At 41.1% G+C, this 14,792-nt stretch overlaps 1 protein-coding gene across 1 annotated transcript in view; it reads left to right on the forward strand.

Moving 5' to 3' along the window:
- UNC5D (unc-5 netrin receptor D) overlaps positions 1-14,792 on the forward strand; it is a 647,189-nt gene that overhangs the window by 521,629 nt on the left and 110,768 nt on the right. The window contains exons 5-7 of the mRNA XM_069572893.1: positions 1,521-1,701; positions 2,568-2,735; positions 4,721-4,885. Coding sequence (XP_069428994.1) covers positions 1,521-1,701; positions 2,568-2,735; positions 4,721-4,885 — 514 coding nt within the window. The remainder of the gene's footprint in view (positions 1-1,520; positions 1,702-2,567; positions 2,736-4,720; positions 4,886-14,792) is intronic.

Here is a 14,792-nt window from a genome sequence, read left to right on the forward strand (position 1 = left end):
TTGCTTTTTTAGCTCTTGTACATGTTTTAAAGCAGTTCTCAGATCTCTCTTGGCTATTTTGGCATCGTTTTCTTTTCTAAAACTCCTCATCTAGGACTGATTTTGGATTGACTGATGACTTTTGGTATTCTATACGCTCATTCTTGGGATGGTTCTTGGGATAAATATTAAAGTATCAGTATAGGTTTTCTTCTGGTAAATAAATCCCTTTTAATGGGAGCCAAAAATATTTATTAAACCAAATTGCTAACAGGTGTCACTTGATTATTGGCAATAAATTATAATTGTTTACATTTAGAGATGAAATGAGACATCTTCCAAAGCCAGCTTTCAATTATCTGTGTTAGCAGTGGGCAGGGTACGTGAAAAGAACCCAGATGCATGTATTTATGTGTGAGGTCTTTTTGGTGTAGTGACTGCTTTCTTGGTTAAATTACAGTTTTGATGTGTCTGTTAAATTCCTGTGTATAACATATAATGAAAACTAGAGCTAAATGGTTCTTGTCAAACAGGAGCTGTGTATGGTGCTACCAAGATGGCACAAGAGAGTGGAGATGTTGTTTAGATGTAGAAGCAGAAGGCAGCATGGGGAAGGCAGGCAGCTGGATTGGGGAAGCTTGGTCTGCTTGATGAATTAGGGGATGTAGGGACGGTGTGCCCCAGCTTCTGGGAGGATGAAGATCCAGGGAGCAGAAGGTCCCATATGTGGCTTCCTCAAGTGTCCAGGGAAAGAGTACTTTTGGCCAAGGATAGGTTTAAGGTGGAACTGGAAAGAGAGAAATAGACACTCTAGGAGCAAGCCAGAGGAAACAAACCAGAGATGGGACTAGTCTATACTCAGAGGATGTGAAAAGTGAGGTCCTTTGGAAGGGAGGCTGGGGCTTAAATGAGTCGGGTATCTGATCTGACCTAAACATCTGTTAAATCACTAAAGGAGTAACATAAATGATCACCAAATAAACATATCCCTGAAACCGGGGAACACTGAGATCTGAGTTTCATTTCTGTGTTTCTGATTACCCAAATCTATGTTGTTGTTGCTTAAACGCAAAAAATATGAGCTTCAAACCTTGTCTGACAACATAATACCCTCTCTGCACAGAGTCCAAGCTCTACCTATATGTGTTGCTTTTTCTGATCTCCATTTTGGGCTAGTTATTGGAGTATCCTCATCATCAGAGTTGTAACCTGATGAAATATAATGAAATGACCTAATTACAGTCTTTTATTGCATTTTTAGAAAATAGGTCAAAGTCAATAGGATGCTTATATTCTTTTCCCACCTCCAGTTTATTAACTGGAGTATTCATGTCCTGAATATACCAAATGAATGAAAAGGATGGTGTATGGAATAAAGATTAAAAAGATAGCATTCGTGTTGCCATTCTTTGTGTTACGTACATCTCTCTCCCATATGCTCTAACCACTCATTTTCTGATTCCAGGAAAGTTTGTATGTGTGTTTATGTGTGTGTGTGTGTGTGTGTTTAATGACTTGTAAACATTCCTGACTTCCGATAGGTGGAATGGCTGAAAAATGAGGAGCCCATAGACTCTGAACAAGATGAGCACATCGACACCAGGGCGGACCACAACCTCATCATCCGGCAGGCGCGGCTCTCAGACTCCGGGAATTACACTTGCATGGCGGCCAACATCGTAGCCAAGAGGAGGAGCCTGTCAGCCACAGTGGTGGTTTATGGTAAGACCAGCCCAAAGGCCCGGAGTGGATAGAGAGGATAGAAAGCAGAGGGGTAGAGGGAGGTGCATTTCCTTAGAACTTGCTGTGTCTAGCACTGAAAGGACTACGGCAGGTTTCTATTACAGCGCCATCTCCTGCCTCAGCCCATTGGTAGGTGAGGCCTATAGCCGTGAATGTATTTACTCTTTCATCCAAGATTAGACTTCCAGGGGACAGTGAGTGACATTGTCAATCTATTTTCAAAAGAATTTTAAAAGACCTTTCTTTGCCTCCATTGTGTTTACATTTGAAAAGAATCAGAGCAACTTCCGCTTCCCACTCTTCCCAAACCCAACATCCACCCCATCCTCCCCAGACTTGGCTATTCGCAGTTCCTCTTCTGGCATATGAAATCCGCCAAAAACAAACATGACTATTTGCTGAATAGCTCAGGTAATGCATAAGTGAAATTCCCGGCTATTGAAGTAAGCACTCCCTTCCATAATAGAAGAGCCCTGGGATTGACGTCTGAAGCACTGAAAGTTAATAGAAATTCAGATGCTAGTATTTTCTTCTTCTCCTCTGGAATTGCAAGTGCTGTAGAGATATGTTGATGACTTCTTCCTCTGGTTCATCATTTCCTTGCAAAGCAGATTCTCTGTGTCCCTCCTATGGTCTACAGAAGCGTAGACTGGGAGGTGCAGACTAGATCAGCCCCACGGTTGCCACACAGTGGGGCAGCCGGTGAGGGTCCCACCAGTCTCTTGGTCCCTGGATGCCCAACTCACAACACCTGGCAAGTGGCTTGCACATAGTAGGCAATCAGTAAAAACCTCTTTCCTTTCTTTTTTTTTTTTTCTTCTCCCCTCCCCATTTTTCTCTCTCAGTGAATGGAGGCTGGTCTTCCTGGACAGAGTGGTCAGCCTGCAATGTTCCCTGTGGGAGAGGATGGCAGAAACGTTCCCGGACCTGCACCAACCCAGCTCCTCTCAATGGTGGAGCCTTTTGTGAGGGAATGTCAGTGCAGAAAATAACCTGCACTGCTCTCTGTCCTGGTGAGATATGCATAGATTTCCTTACCCCTTCTCATCCACCACCATGATTGAGCTGGTGTGACACGTTCAGTAGAACCTACCTTCCCAAAGTCAGCATCTTCCAAGTTCTTAGAAAGGAGGCTTTGTCCAGAGTACTGACGTGAAACTCATTGTAATAGCAAGAACATGAATGAAATACCTCTATGTGGGGGCATAGTATTTCTCTTCTTACTCAGATTACCCTAGACACGCAACATCAGTAAGCCAAATGTTTTTATGTATTTTTATACTACCAGTGTTTAATTGGGCTAAGCCATGCCCTTCTCTCCTTGGGTTCTCCCATTGTGTAGCATTCATCTGTATAATAAGGTGTAGTGAATTGCCTTTGAGCACAAAACAGGTACCAAATACTTGACCTTTTATCATCAGTCACCATTCAACTAACCTCATCAGGTTTACCTTTGCATTTAAGACAATGCAATTGGCAGAGACTGCATCACAGCCATTTCTATTTTACATTTGGGCTATGATTGCCTTCCTTTCTGAATAGAGGCTTCATTTACCAAATATGGCTTTTGCAAGTTCTTTTGCTCATCTTACTGGCTGTAACCCAGTTTATACAATGAGAAATAGATGAGCCAGAAGATGACTTTCTGAATGGGAAGCGTATCCTCCCACTGAGAAATAAATGGATCCTGGGTCTCACACGCATGATTCAACATTAAGTCCAAGGACACGGGACCAGAGTCTTGTGTCTTTAAAATTGCAAATCTCGTGCCACTCAAAGCTAAGGCGAGGCTTTTGCCAGTTGCCTGTGCTTGGAGTTTCATTTTGAATTTGTATTCAGTGCACATTTATTGAGTGCTTACTATGTGCAGGTACTGTGCAAGACACATTTACACAAGCAATGTCCTTTAGTTTTATGCCGTGAATTATATGATTCCCCAGTTGACAGAAATAGTAAAGTCAGGCGAAGTGCTCGATTAGGGTGGCTCAGCCAAAATGTTGACAGAACCAACACAAGGACTCAGATATTTTGCTTCAAATTTAGTATTTTTATTTTACCCTCTACTGGGCTCCCCAGGTGGTTCAGTGGTAAACGATCTGCCTGCTGATGGAGAAGACACAGGTTCAATCCCTGGATCAGGAAGATCCCCTGGAGAAGGAAAGGGCAACCCACTCCAGTATTCTTGCCTGGGAAATCTCATGGACAGAGGAGCCTGGCGGACTACAGTCCGTGGGGTCACAAAGAGTCAGACACGACTGAACAGCTGAGCATGCACATGCTGTTGACTAGCTGCTCTAGATTAAAAATGGCAATATCTTCAATAACCCACATAAGCACGGTTGGCCTATTCCTAGGAGGTAGTGAAACAATTGCTTCCAACAGCTGCCATAATCTCTAGGGTTGTTTTTTAGTGGAATTAAGTTCAGTTTGTTCGTTTCTACATACAGCAGCAATCTATGACCCAAGAAATTCTATTTATGTAAGTCTTGGTATCTTGGGGCTTGGCTGACCTGTTTTTGTTTAATGCTATCAATATATATGGGTTTAACTTTTTTATTATTGAGGGGCTTTTAGGACTTAAAGAGCATTTATTCTACTTTCTGTTCTAAACTATCAACCCACAAGGAAGTAGTGATTACTAGTGGTTCTTGCACAGAGTGTATCTGTCCCTCTAAGATGCACTTGGGCATAAAAGATGGGGAAAGAATGGATAATGACATGATTAGCTAACCTGAGGGTACGGGTAATTCACATGTTTGCCCAAATTCAGTAATTGGTCTCATCCTGCAACAGCAAGAGAATTACACCACTGCTGTTGTTCGCCTATCTCCTTAGGAAAGAAACCATGGAGAGAAGATAAACAGATATAGTATTTTCTTTCTGTGGTGGTGGTGATTTCTTGAAAATCCAGCTCTAAGAACCACAGTGGCCTTGGAGTGAGTCTCCTGACAGCTGTCAGATGCAGTCTAACGTTGGCTCCCTCTGTTTCCCTTTGAAGTGGACGGGAGCTGGGAAGTGTGGAGTGAGTGGTCGGTCTGCAGCCCAGAGTGCGAGCATCTGCGGATCCGAGAATGCACAGCCCCTGCCCCGAGAAACGGGGGCAAATTCTGCGAAGGTCTAAGCCAGGAATCTGAGAACTGCACAGACGGCCTTTGCATCCTAGGTAAGACCTTACAGTACACATCTTCTGTGTCTGTCCGTCATAGGAAAAGATGCTGTGATAATGCCAGGACCATTGATTCAGTGAAACCAGTTCCCAGAAAACAAAATCCCCCAGAGCGAAAAGAAAGCAGGTGGAAAGTGTCAAAGAACAGACAAATAGGTCACTTTAAACATTGTTACCACTGTCCGTTCTGCCCAGGCATATATTTACTGTGAAGGTAACTAGATATGGTTGGGAGAGAAATGATGTAGGCAAATGTGTTAGACTTTGGGGCTTAGCAGTTCTTTTCTTATAGGGGCCAATGTTTTTAGGTTTGGTGAAATTCCAATCTGGATCATCGTAGGCTTGTATTTCTCCCAAGAATTTTACCAGACTCTAAAGCATTTCATAATCCTCAGAGACCACGGGACGTGCAGTGTGACCAAGGGACACGCGTGGTGGCTGTTACCTTACAGATGGGGGGAAGTACGGCACTGAGGAGGTGGCTGGGTCTGTCTCAAATTGGTCTGGCATGGCCCAAAATAGAATGCCCATTTCAGAACTTCCAAGCCTTTGCGTTATTCCTGAGGTTATAACTTCTTCAAGTGACTGTCTGCCTGGGTATGAAACCATGGGGGGATCAAATAGAACCACACAGAGGTGAGTTTTAATTTGGTGGTGTCCCTTACTAGCTTTGTGATCTAGGGGAAGTCACTCAACTGCTTAACTTCTATGAATTGTACCAAAAGTACCCAAAAAGTGCCTATTTTTTGGTTATCTTCTGGGCCCAGTATTAAAAGAATATATTTTGAATATTTCATGGCACAGAATAGGTGCTTGATAAATAGCAATCCCTTCTCCGCTTGCCCATTCAGATGTGCTAAAGGGTATATTGATTTTTCTTAGATCGTTCAAAAACAGGAGATTCGAGGCATACCTATTCTTTAGAAATAGGTTGCCTTCTAGGATGATATCCAGCAAAAAATAATGTAGTTCAATAATTTGTCATCTTTTCAGGAATATGTGTCACTTTTTATTTAGGAAGATTATAGTATGAAGGAGGCATCTAAGTTGTATTTATTTTTCTGTGTCAATATGACTAGCTATGCTTGAAAGCAAGCCTCTACAAACAGTTATATTTTCAAAATAAGTCGAAATGGTTAATGAATTAGTTTAAAATGATCAGTACGTTGAAACAAGCGTTACCTCGTAGCCCCATAATTCCTTTACTTGCTCAGTTCAAGTTCTGAGTAATCTGCCTATGTCAGATACAGTGCAAAGGTCTGTAATTAAAGAGAACCAAATCTCGGGCGTCCCTGGTGGCTAGTAAAGATAGTAAAGAATCTGCCTACAATGCAGAAGACCTGGGTTCAGTTCCTGGGTCAGGACGATCCCCTGGGGAAGGGAATGACTACTCCCTATAGTATTCTTGCCTGGAGAATCCCATGGACAGAGAAGCCTGGCAGGCTGCAGTCCATAGGGTCGCAAAGATTCAGAGAAGACTAAGCGACTAACACTTTCACTTTTCACCCACCAGTCTCAGTAGTGAGAGGGCCTTGCTCTCTAGTAAATATACCATCACAATCAAGATAGACAACATTGCCTTTCCTCCCCAAAGTATGCTTGCACTCTTTTGCAGTCATTTCTTTCCCCTACCCCTAAGCACTACTTTTCTGCTTTCTTTCTGTTGTCATAATGCGTTTGACATTCCCTCATTCTGCTGCACCTATCGGTAATTAACTTTTTAGTTTTGTTAAGTAGCGTTCCACTTTATGGATCTACCACAATGTCCTTATCCTTTCACCAGATGATAGGCGTAGAGTTGCTTCCATCTGGGGTCTCCTATGAACAAAGCTGCTATGAACCCTTGTGTACAGACCTTGTGTGGACATGTATTTTCATTTCTTTTGGGTAAATACCTAGAAATGGGATTAGTGGTGCATATCATAATTAGGTATTTAATGGTATAAGAAACTTTCTGAAATAACTGTAATTGTTTAAATTTTTACCACTAGGATGTAACTTGCTGGTTGTTCCACATCTTTGCCAGCACTTATTATTGGTCATTTTAAATTAAGTCATTCTAACGAGTATGTAGATATTTTTTTTTTTGTAACTTGCACTTCCATAATGGCTAATGATATTGAACAAATTTTCACTTGTTAATTAGTCATTCATCTGTGTTTGCTGATGAAATGTCTATTCCATTCTTTTCAAATATAAGGAGACAACACAAACTGATTAGCAAGAGGTTTAAGGAAATGTGTTTCCGGCTACCTACCCTTGACCACCACCATATATTTGAACTGTACCTTTAAATTGTGACTATTTCTTGACATGTTTCTTAACATTGATAGGACTATAGTTAAGATAATAATCTCATATATCTTCTAAAAAGCCCTTGACGGTATAACTGTGTGGCTACTGGTTATAGTTTAGATAATCACTAGATACTTTTGAAATATTAGAAATAAAAAATAGAAATAAGAGAATACTGATTGAAGTATTATAGTACTATTACCAGTTCAGTTCAATTGCTCAGTCGTGTCCAACTCTGTGCGACCCCATGAATGGCAGCACACCAGGCCTCCCTGTCCGTCACCAACTCCCGGAGTTCACTCAAACTCACATCCATCGAGTCGGTGATGCCATCCAGCCATCTCATCCTCTGTCTTCCCCTTTTCCTCCTGCCCCCAATCCCTCCCAGCATCGGGGTCTTTTCCAATGAGTCAACTCTTCACATGAGGTGGCCGAAGTACTGGAGTTTCACCTTTAGCATCAGTCCTTCCAAAGAACACCCAGGACTGATCTCCTTTAGAATGGAGTGGTTGGATCTCCTTGCAGTCCAAGGGACTCTCAAGAGTCTTCTCCAACACCACAATTCAAAAGCATCAATTCTTCAGTGCTCAGCTTTCTTCACAGTCCAACTCTCACATCCATACATGACCACAGGAAAAACCATAGCCTTGACTAGATGGACCTTAGTCGGCAAAGTAATGTCTCTGCTTTTGAATATGCTATCTATTATAGGACATAGTAATAACCTTCCCTGCCTGCCTGCTCAGTTGCTTCAGTGGTGTCCAACTCTTTGCAATCCCATGGACTGCAGCCCACCAGGCTCCTGTCCTAGAATCCAGTCCAGGGGATTCTCCAGGCAAGAATACTGGAGAGGGTTCCATGCCTCCCTCCAGGGGATCTTCCCAACCCAGGAGTCAAACCTGTGTCTCTTATGTCTCCTGTATCGGCAGGTGGGTTCTTTACCACTAGCGCCATCTAAAAACCACCAGTTAGACTTGAGCTTAGGGAAAATTCTATAAATGTCAAGCTTCCACCTTAGTTGACTGAAATTTAGAGTTACTGATTGATGACATACAATGGTTAGCTCCAAATGTGAGAAAAAATTATCAAATATGTGAATATTTATTTGTACTTATATTGTTAGTTGAGTAAGAGGATACTGACCAGTCCAGATCCCAGTTTTAAAATCTGAGATATTGTATTCATCAGGGTTCTCCAGAGAAACAGAACCATAGGATACATATATAAGATACAGGATATATGCATACATTATAAAGATATTCATTATAAGAAACTGGCTCATATTATTATAGAACCTGGCAAATCCAGAGTCTGTAGAACCAATGTCCCAGTTCAGAAGCTGTCAGGCAGGAGTCTCTCTTACTTGGGAAGGATTAGGCATTCAAATAATTAGATGTGGCCCACACACAGTGTGGAGGGCAATTTGCTTTTTTTCAGCCTGCCTATTCCACGTTGATCTCATCTGAAAACACCCTCACAGACTAATGTTTGACCAAATATTTGGATACCTGATGGCCTGGTCAGGTTGATACGTGAAATTAACCATCCCAGATGCATATGTACTTGTGAAATCCCAAAGCCTAGCTCCTTCCTTAAAGCCAATCAAGCCAAGGTTCAGGCAGTTACTTTGTTACTGAATGAAACCTTCCTATGAACCTTGGCCATGTGTGGTTAAAGTCTCACATGTGCAATTTAGTGAGTATTCTGTTTCCATTTTCCAGTAGTGGAAAGAAAATGAGCAGAATAGTGAGCTTTAGAATATGTTCAGCACTGGAGGTTGAGAGCTCTGTTAAATCCCCTCATGAGTTTAAAACGCTATGTAAGCCTTTTCTTTCTGTTCAATCTCTTCGTTCCCCTATTCTCCTTTCTACTTAAGAATGGGTTTGTCTAGCATTCTTTGCCTCTGTCGTATACATATTAAGATGTCTGTCAAACATGATCAGAGACTCTTGATGGTTACAATGACTAAGCTTTCTGATGGAAAAATTAAAGCCTGTGAAATCATAGATGTGAATGAGATGTATTTATACATCAGTGGGAAAGGAGTGTGTTTCTAAGAGCCCAACACTGGGATACAGTGTGCCCTTTAAAACACAGAGTGGGTCCCATGTCAGCAAAGATGAAGCACATTTGACTGTGTCTGCAGGAATCAGTGAACAGCAGTCTAGTTAGATGGTGCCAACATTACTCTGTGCTTCTGGTTGGTACTCTGCTGAAGTGCTCTTGGTGAAACTAGCTGTGCTCTCAGGATGGAGATCCAATGAAGGCTGGGTTTGATTAAAATAGCATTTGGCAACAGCTTTATGGAGCATTCACTTTGTGAAAGATCTGGGTCATGTTCCAGTTGGGGAATTTCCTTCATTTGATTTTTTTTCCCCCTTTATGCCAGACACAACCCTGAAGCAAGTCCTCAATTCCCCAACTTCTCTTGGCAGTTTCACAGTGACATTACTTGGCTCTTGGATGACCTACAATTCTTTAATTTTTACTTAGCTCTCAACAAAGCATCTGGATTTCCTTTATTGTCCCTGAGGGCTGCATTTCTCTTAGAGATGGAGCTGCCAGCTCTGAACGATCGCTTTAATACAGGGGTATGATTGTTGCTTGGTCAGTTGTGACTGAAGCACAGGACCTTAGTGTTACGCTAGCACAGATGGCCACACCTAAATGCTCCCAACAAGGAAATAAATGCCCCAGGACTGGTGAGGTTAGGCAGTTGATGCCAATAGCAGTGAGTGTGAGGTTCCAAATTGCAAGCGCAAACATCCAGTGCCTTTATGCTGGAACTGTTCTTTTCCAGGAAGATAATTATGTAGAATGCCTGTCGAGAGATGGGAACTTGTGGATCCATGTTTTCTAAGCTTTAACCTCAGAATCAGGTAGCTTCCCAACTGCTGTCCTTTACACTTACTGAACTTAGCTGCTTCTGTGCCTGGAGGATCGCTGACACGTGCATGTAAATGACATGTGCATTGCTTATTGGCAGGAACAGTAGGGTGAACATGGTGGGGTGTTTAGTTTGAATCTGAGAAGTAAGGGGAACCTGTTCCCCACACTTTTTATTCCAGCAGGTAGAAAACTAAAGGCTTTGCCTTCAGAAGTTTAAGTGAATTCACTTCAGACAGGATTAGTGCCCCGATGGGCAATGATGATGAACCCAGAGAAATGCCGCAGGGGTCTGAAAGAGAAGCTTCGTGGCTGAGCTACCTGATGGCTAATCCGTCCTTGTCAGGATGTGAGATAGGTCAGTTCAACATTGATAGTTCAGAAACAGAAAGAGCAGTTACACGATGCTTTGTTTTCATTTCTGATGGTACTGGCTGATAAGAAAAGTTGGAGTTAACGGTTTGGAAACCTCATCAAGGATAAAGACATCCCATACAATAGCAGGTTCAAATAAACATCCCCAAGCTGCATCTCCAATCTAACCACATTGTCTGTTGAGCTATCTACTTACATGACCTAAAAAGAGCACCTGAAAAGGTGAACCTGTAATCACATCAAATGAAAGGTTGCCTTGGTAAGCATTTTCCCTTGGAACATTCTAAACCTCATTGTTATCCATTACAGTAATTACCTGGGTTCCTTCCCTGTATTTTCTAGGGCACTGAATAAGAAAATGTTCATTCCAGAGTTGGCTGAGTGCATCTGAAACAACTCTTCGTTTTTGCTGGTGGTTTACCGAATGTCTGCTTTGTATATGGGATTATAACAGATGGATGTCCCTTTATTAAAACAAAATCCACACATCCTCCCTTTGGGCAAAGAGTCAAGACTCACACAGGACTCATTCTTCAACTTTTGTTGGATAAGTTCATGTTTCAGGGCCCACTGCACTACACGACTGCCTGATTGTAGTATCGTAAAATTGTAGCATCACAAAAAAATAAAACTGGCGTCAGCGAGATAACATACTAGCGCCATGCATGAAGTCGTCATATAGTTTCCTGCTGCTTGCTAATTCTCCCAAGGAGTTTTAATATTAAAAACCCATTCCCACTCCATTTATAGTATATAGTAGGTATCCCTTTTTACATAAAGATCTCTCCTAGAAATACCCAATAACTGCCTCTCTGCATAACAAACTATTGATTAATTCAGAGCTACCTTTACGTATACTGCATAGAAGATGCAGATATAATATTGCACACCCGCAGGAGTAATAAGAATGTAGATTTGGACACATATGGTATCATTAGCAGCTTAGCCACAGCCTTCCCCCCATGCCCCAGTAAAATCTCTCCCACAATGAGACCTAGTAAGAAGACCAGTGAATAACATTCTTTAATGAGAGAGACTGAAGTGGCTCATAACTGAAGGTTCCCATGTGCTTAATTAAAAAAGAAAATAGAGATAGCTTAATACTCACGTGTCGTAGTGAAGGCATTTTTTGAAAAATTCTACAAGGCTAAAACTGTTCCATTTGCGCCTCATGATAAGAGGCCCTGAACTCAAGTACCACATCCTAAGTGGAACTGAGCATAAAAAAGGCAAAAGAATGAACCGTATACAACAAATCACTGTAAAATGTCTCTCCTTTGTTATCCACCCCCTGTGGATTTTCTCCATTTATGCCTTGTTAACAAGATAACAAAGACATCTGATTGTCTTTTTGAGCATAATCCACCTTCCAAATAAGGATTGATCTTCATCCATTGGCCAATGATTGATATGTATTTAGTAAACTATTAAAAAAAAAAAAAACCTGGCCTCAGGCGTAGAAAAAGAACTTATGATTACCAATGGTGAAAGCGGAAGAGGGATGAATTAGGAGTTTGAGATTAACATATACACACTACTGTATACAAAATAGATAAGTAACATGACCTACTGTATAGCACAGAGAAATACAGCCAATAGTTTGTAATTACCTATAAGGGAAAGAACCTGAAGAATATGTATATATATGTATAGATAGATAGATTCAATCATTGTACTGTATACCTGAAACTAACAAAACATTGTAAATCAACTATACTTCAATTGAAAAAAAAAAAAAACATTGGCCTTTCTTACCAACCCATTCTAAAACAAGTACTTAAGATGCATTTTGTATGCAAGAAATGTTCATTCTGTCATCACCTTAACTTTATTCCTTCATAAACCTGTGCCACACATAGAGCCATAACAAAGTAACCTACTTAAGAACTTTCTCAGCTAATATGCATCAGTGCAATTGGTCCGTTTCTTTCTTCTACTTTTTCCTATTCCTATCAACTACCCCCCCACAAACATATTTTAATATGAACTTTTACACTGTGCTTATGTTCTTTGAATGCATTTGGACTGGAAGTACTTTGTCATGCGACAGAAACATGTCTAGAAGATTATTTGACATGTCTTGTTAACTTTGTTCATTTTATGGAAGGAATTGAAATAAAACACTTCCACTGTAAATAGGAAGGACTTTTAAATTAAATTTGGGCAGCTGGAGAGCAGGATACATTACCTCCAAGATCGCATTACTCAGAGAGGGTATACACATCACCAGGAAAACTCAATAGACAAACGAGAAGGGATCCCCATGACAGTCTGTGAAATGGAGGCAGAAAACCCAATAGAAAGCTTAAAGACATTTCTTCAGGAAGTGAAATTTTAGCCACAGTCGGTGGGAATACAAATTCATGACAAGGAAAAAAGAAATATTTGGTAGATGGCATCCCCAGGAAGCGCAGAGAAGGCACTGGCTCTGAACTGAGGATGCGAGACGGTCCAGAGGTTGAGTTGCCATGAGGGCTGGCCTGGGTGGGCCTGGGTTGAGCTGGCATTGAGAGCAAAGACTGCAGGGACTTCAGTGTCCTCTGTGGTTCTGAGTTGAGATGTTCTCTTTCTAAAATGTGAAAAATGAACATGAACCTAGAATTGAAAGAAATGAGGGAGCTGAGCCTACCGGATTTGAATATTCATCCTGTAGATAACAATCAGGTCCAAGAACCTGGGCTCTGGGGTCAGACTGCTTAAGTTTGAATTTTGGTTGCTAGGCTGTGAGAAAATTTCTTCATTTCTCTAAGCCTAAATATACTCATCTAGAAAATAAAAGTTATAATAATGCCTGTTGGGACTTCCCTGGCAGTCCATTGGTTGGCACTCTGAGTTTCCAATGCAGGGGGCACAGGTTTGATCCTTGGTAAGAGAACTAAGATCCCACATGCCCCATGGTTCAGCCAAATAAATAAATAATAAAACCTTCCTTTAAGAATAAAAAGTATTAGTGCTTATTACAAAGAGTTCTTTTGAGAAGGAAATGACTTAATCCATGCAAAGTATTGGATATCTACAGTAAGCGCTCCATTTGTGTAAATAATAATGTGTGTGTGTTCACCTTATTATTCTAGTAATGGGATTCTTCCTGTTGCAGAAAAAGAGTATGTTTTCCATTTTCTCCAGAAGTATTGACAAATGACACTGTAGATATTTTGTTAAATTCTCTCCTAATACGTCTGACTAATATTTCTTTGTAGCAACTAGTCAGTGGTAATTTGAGATGTACTGTAGGGAAACAGCTTACAAGAACCCTAACAATGTGGCATCAAACCAAAGGGTCAGCATCCTTTCCGAGAAACATCTCATGAGCATTGGGTTGGAACCTTTTGGCCAACCCAATAGCTGAATGAACAGCTCTTGATTTTCCAGTCTTCCTTTGCAGGTGGGGTTTAGTTCTAAGGAGACAGACCAGGTGATCTATGAGGTCCTGAGTCCTAAATTCTGTGATTCTAATTAAAAATAACTCAAGGTGAATGCCCAGGAGAAAGGCCTCGATGATCCCCAAGTGAGAAATCATTCCACATTATACTGACAGTTTCCCGTGTTATGACGTAGATGTGTCTTAACAACTGTGTTAGAAAATAAATTTTTATAAAGCAGATTCTAAGTTGCCAACATACACTTAAAATTCCTTCCTCATTAGGGGAAAATAAATCCACCATACACACTACTGGACTTTACAGCAATCTACGGATTCCAGGGTTATCCTCCTGCTGCCAGCCATTCTGGATCAGTGATATTTGTTACCAGTCAGCATTCCCCTTGTTCCGTATCCCCCCATTCCCAAATTAGCAGTTTTGCCCTGTTTTGTTTTGTTTTGTTTTGTTTTTTAATATCAAGTAGAGGGACTTCCCTGGCAGTCCAGTGGTTAAAAATTGGCCTTCTAGTGCAGGGGGTACCACGGGTTCCATCTCTGTCGGGAAGTTAAGATCCCACAAGCCTTGTGGCCAAAAAAACAAAACATAAAACAGATTTGCAATATTATAGCAAATTCAATAAAGACTTTAACAATGGTCAAGATAAAAAGGAACCTTTTAAAAAGTTCATTAAAAATATACAGATCATATTTTTCAGTAACTAATGCTATCCAGAGTCCCTTATGATCAGGAAGTTTCCAAAATTTAGGCTTCTGTCCTATCAAACAAACACTCTCCCCTTCATTAGTTCTGTGTATTCCAGACCCTACCTCTCTCTGCAGTATATTTATTTAATCAGGGCTCAACAAAACCCTAGCTAAGAAATATTAGTCTGGACTAGAGAAAGATTTAATATCTGCGATCATAGAGTGGACCAACCATAAAAGAAATGGCAAGAACCCAATCAGGGAAGTGATTTAAAACAGAGT

This window comes from Ovis canadensis, chromosome 26 (genome assembly GCF_042477335.2).
Source record: "Ovis canadensis isolate MfBH-ARS-UI-01 breed Bighorn chromosome 26, ARS-UI_OviCan_v2, whole genome shotgun sequence".
NCBI lineage: Eukaryota > Metazoa > Chordata > Mammalia > Artiodactyla > Bovidae > Ovis > Ovis canadensis.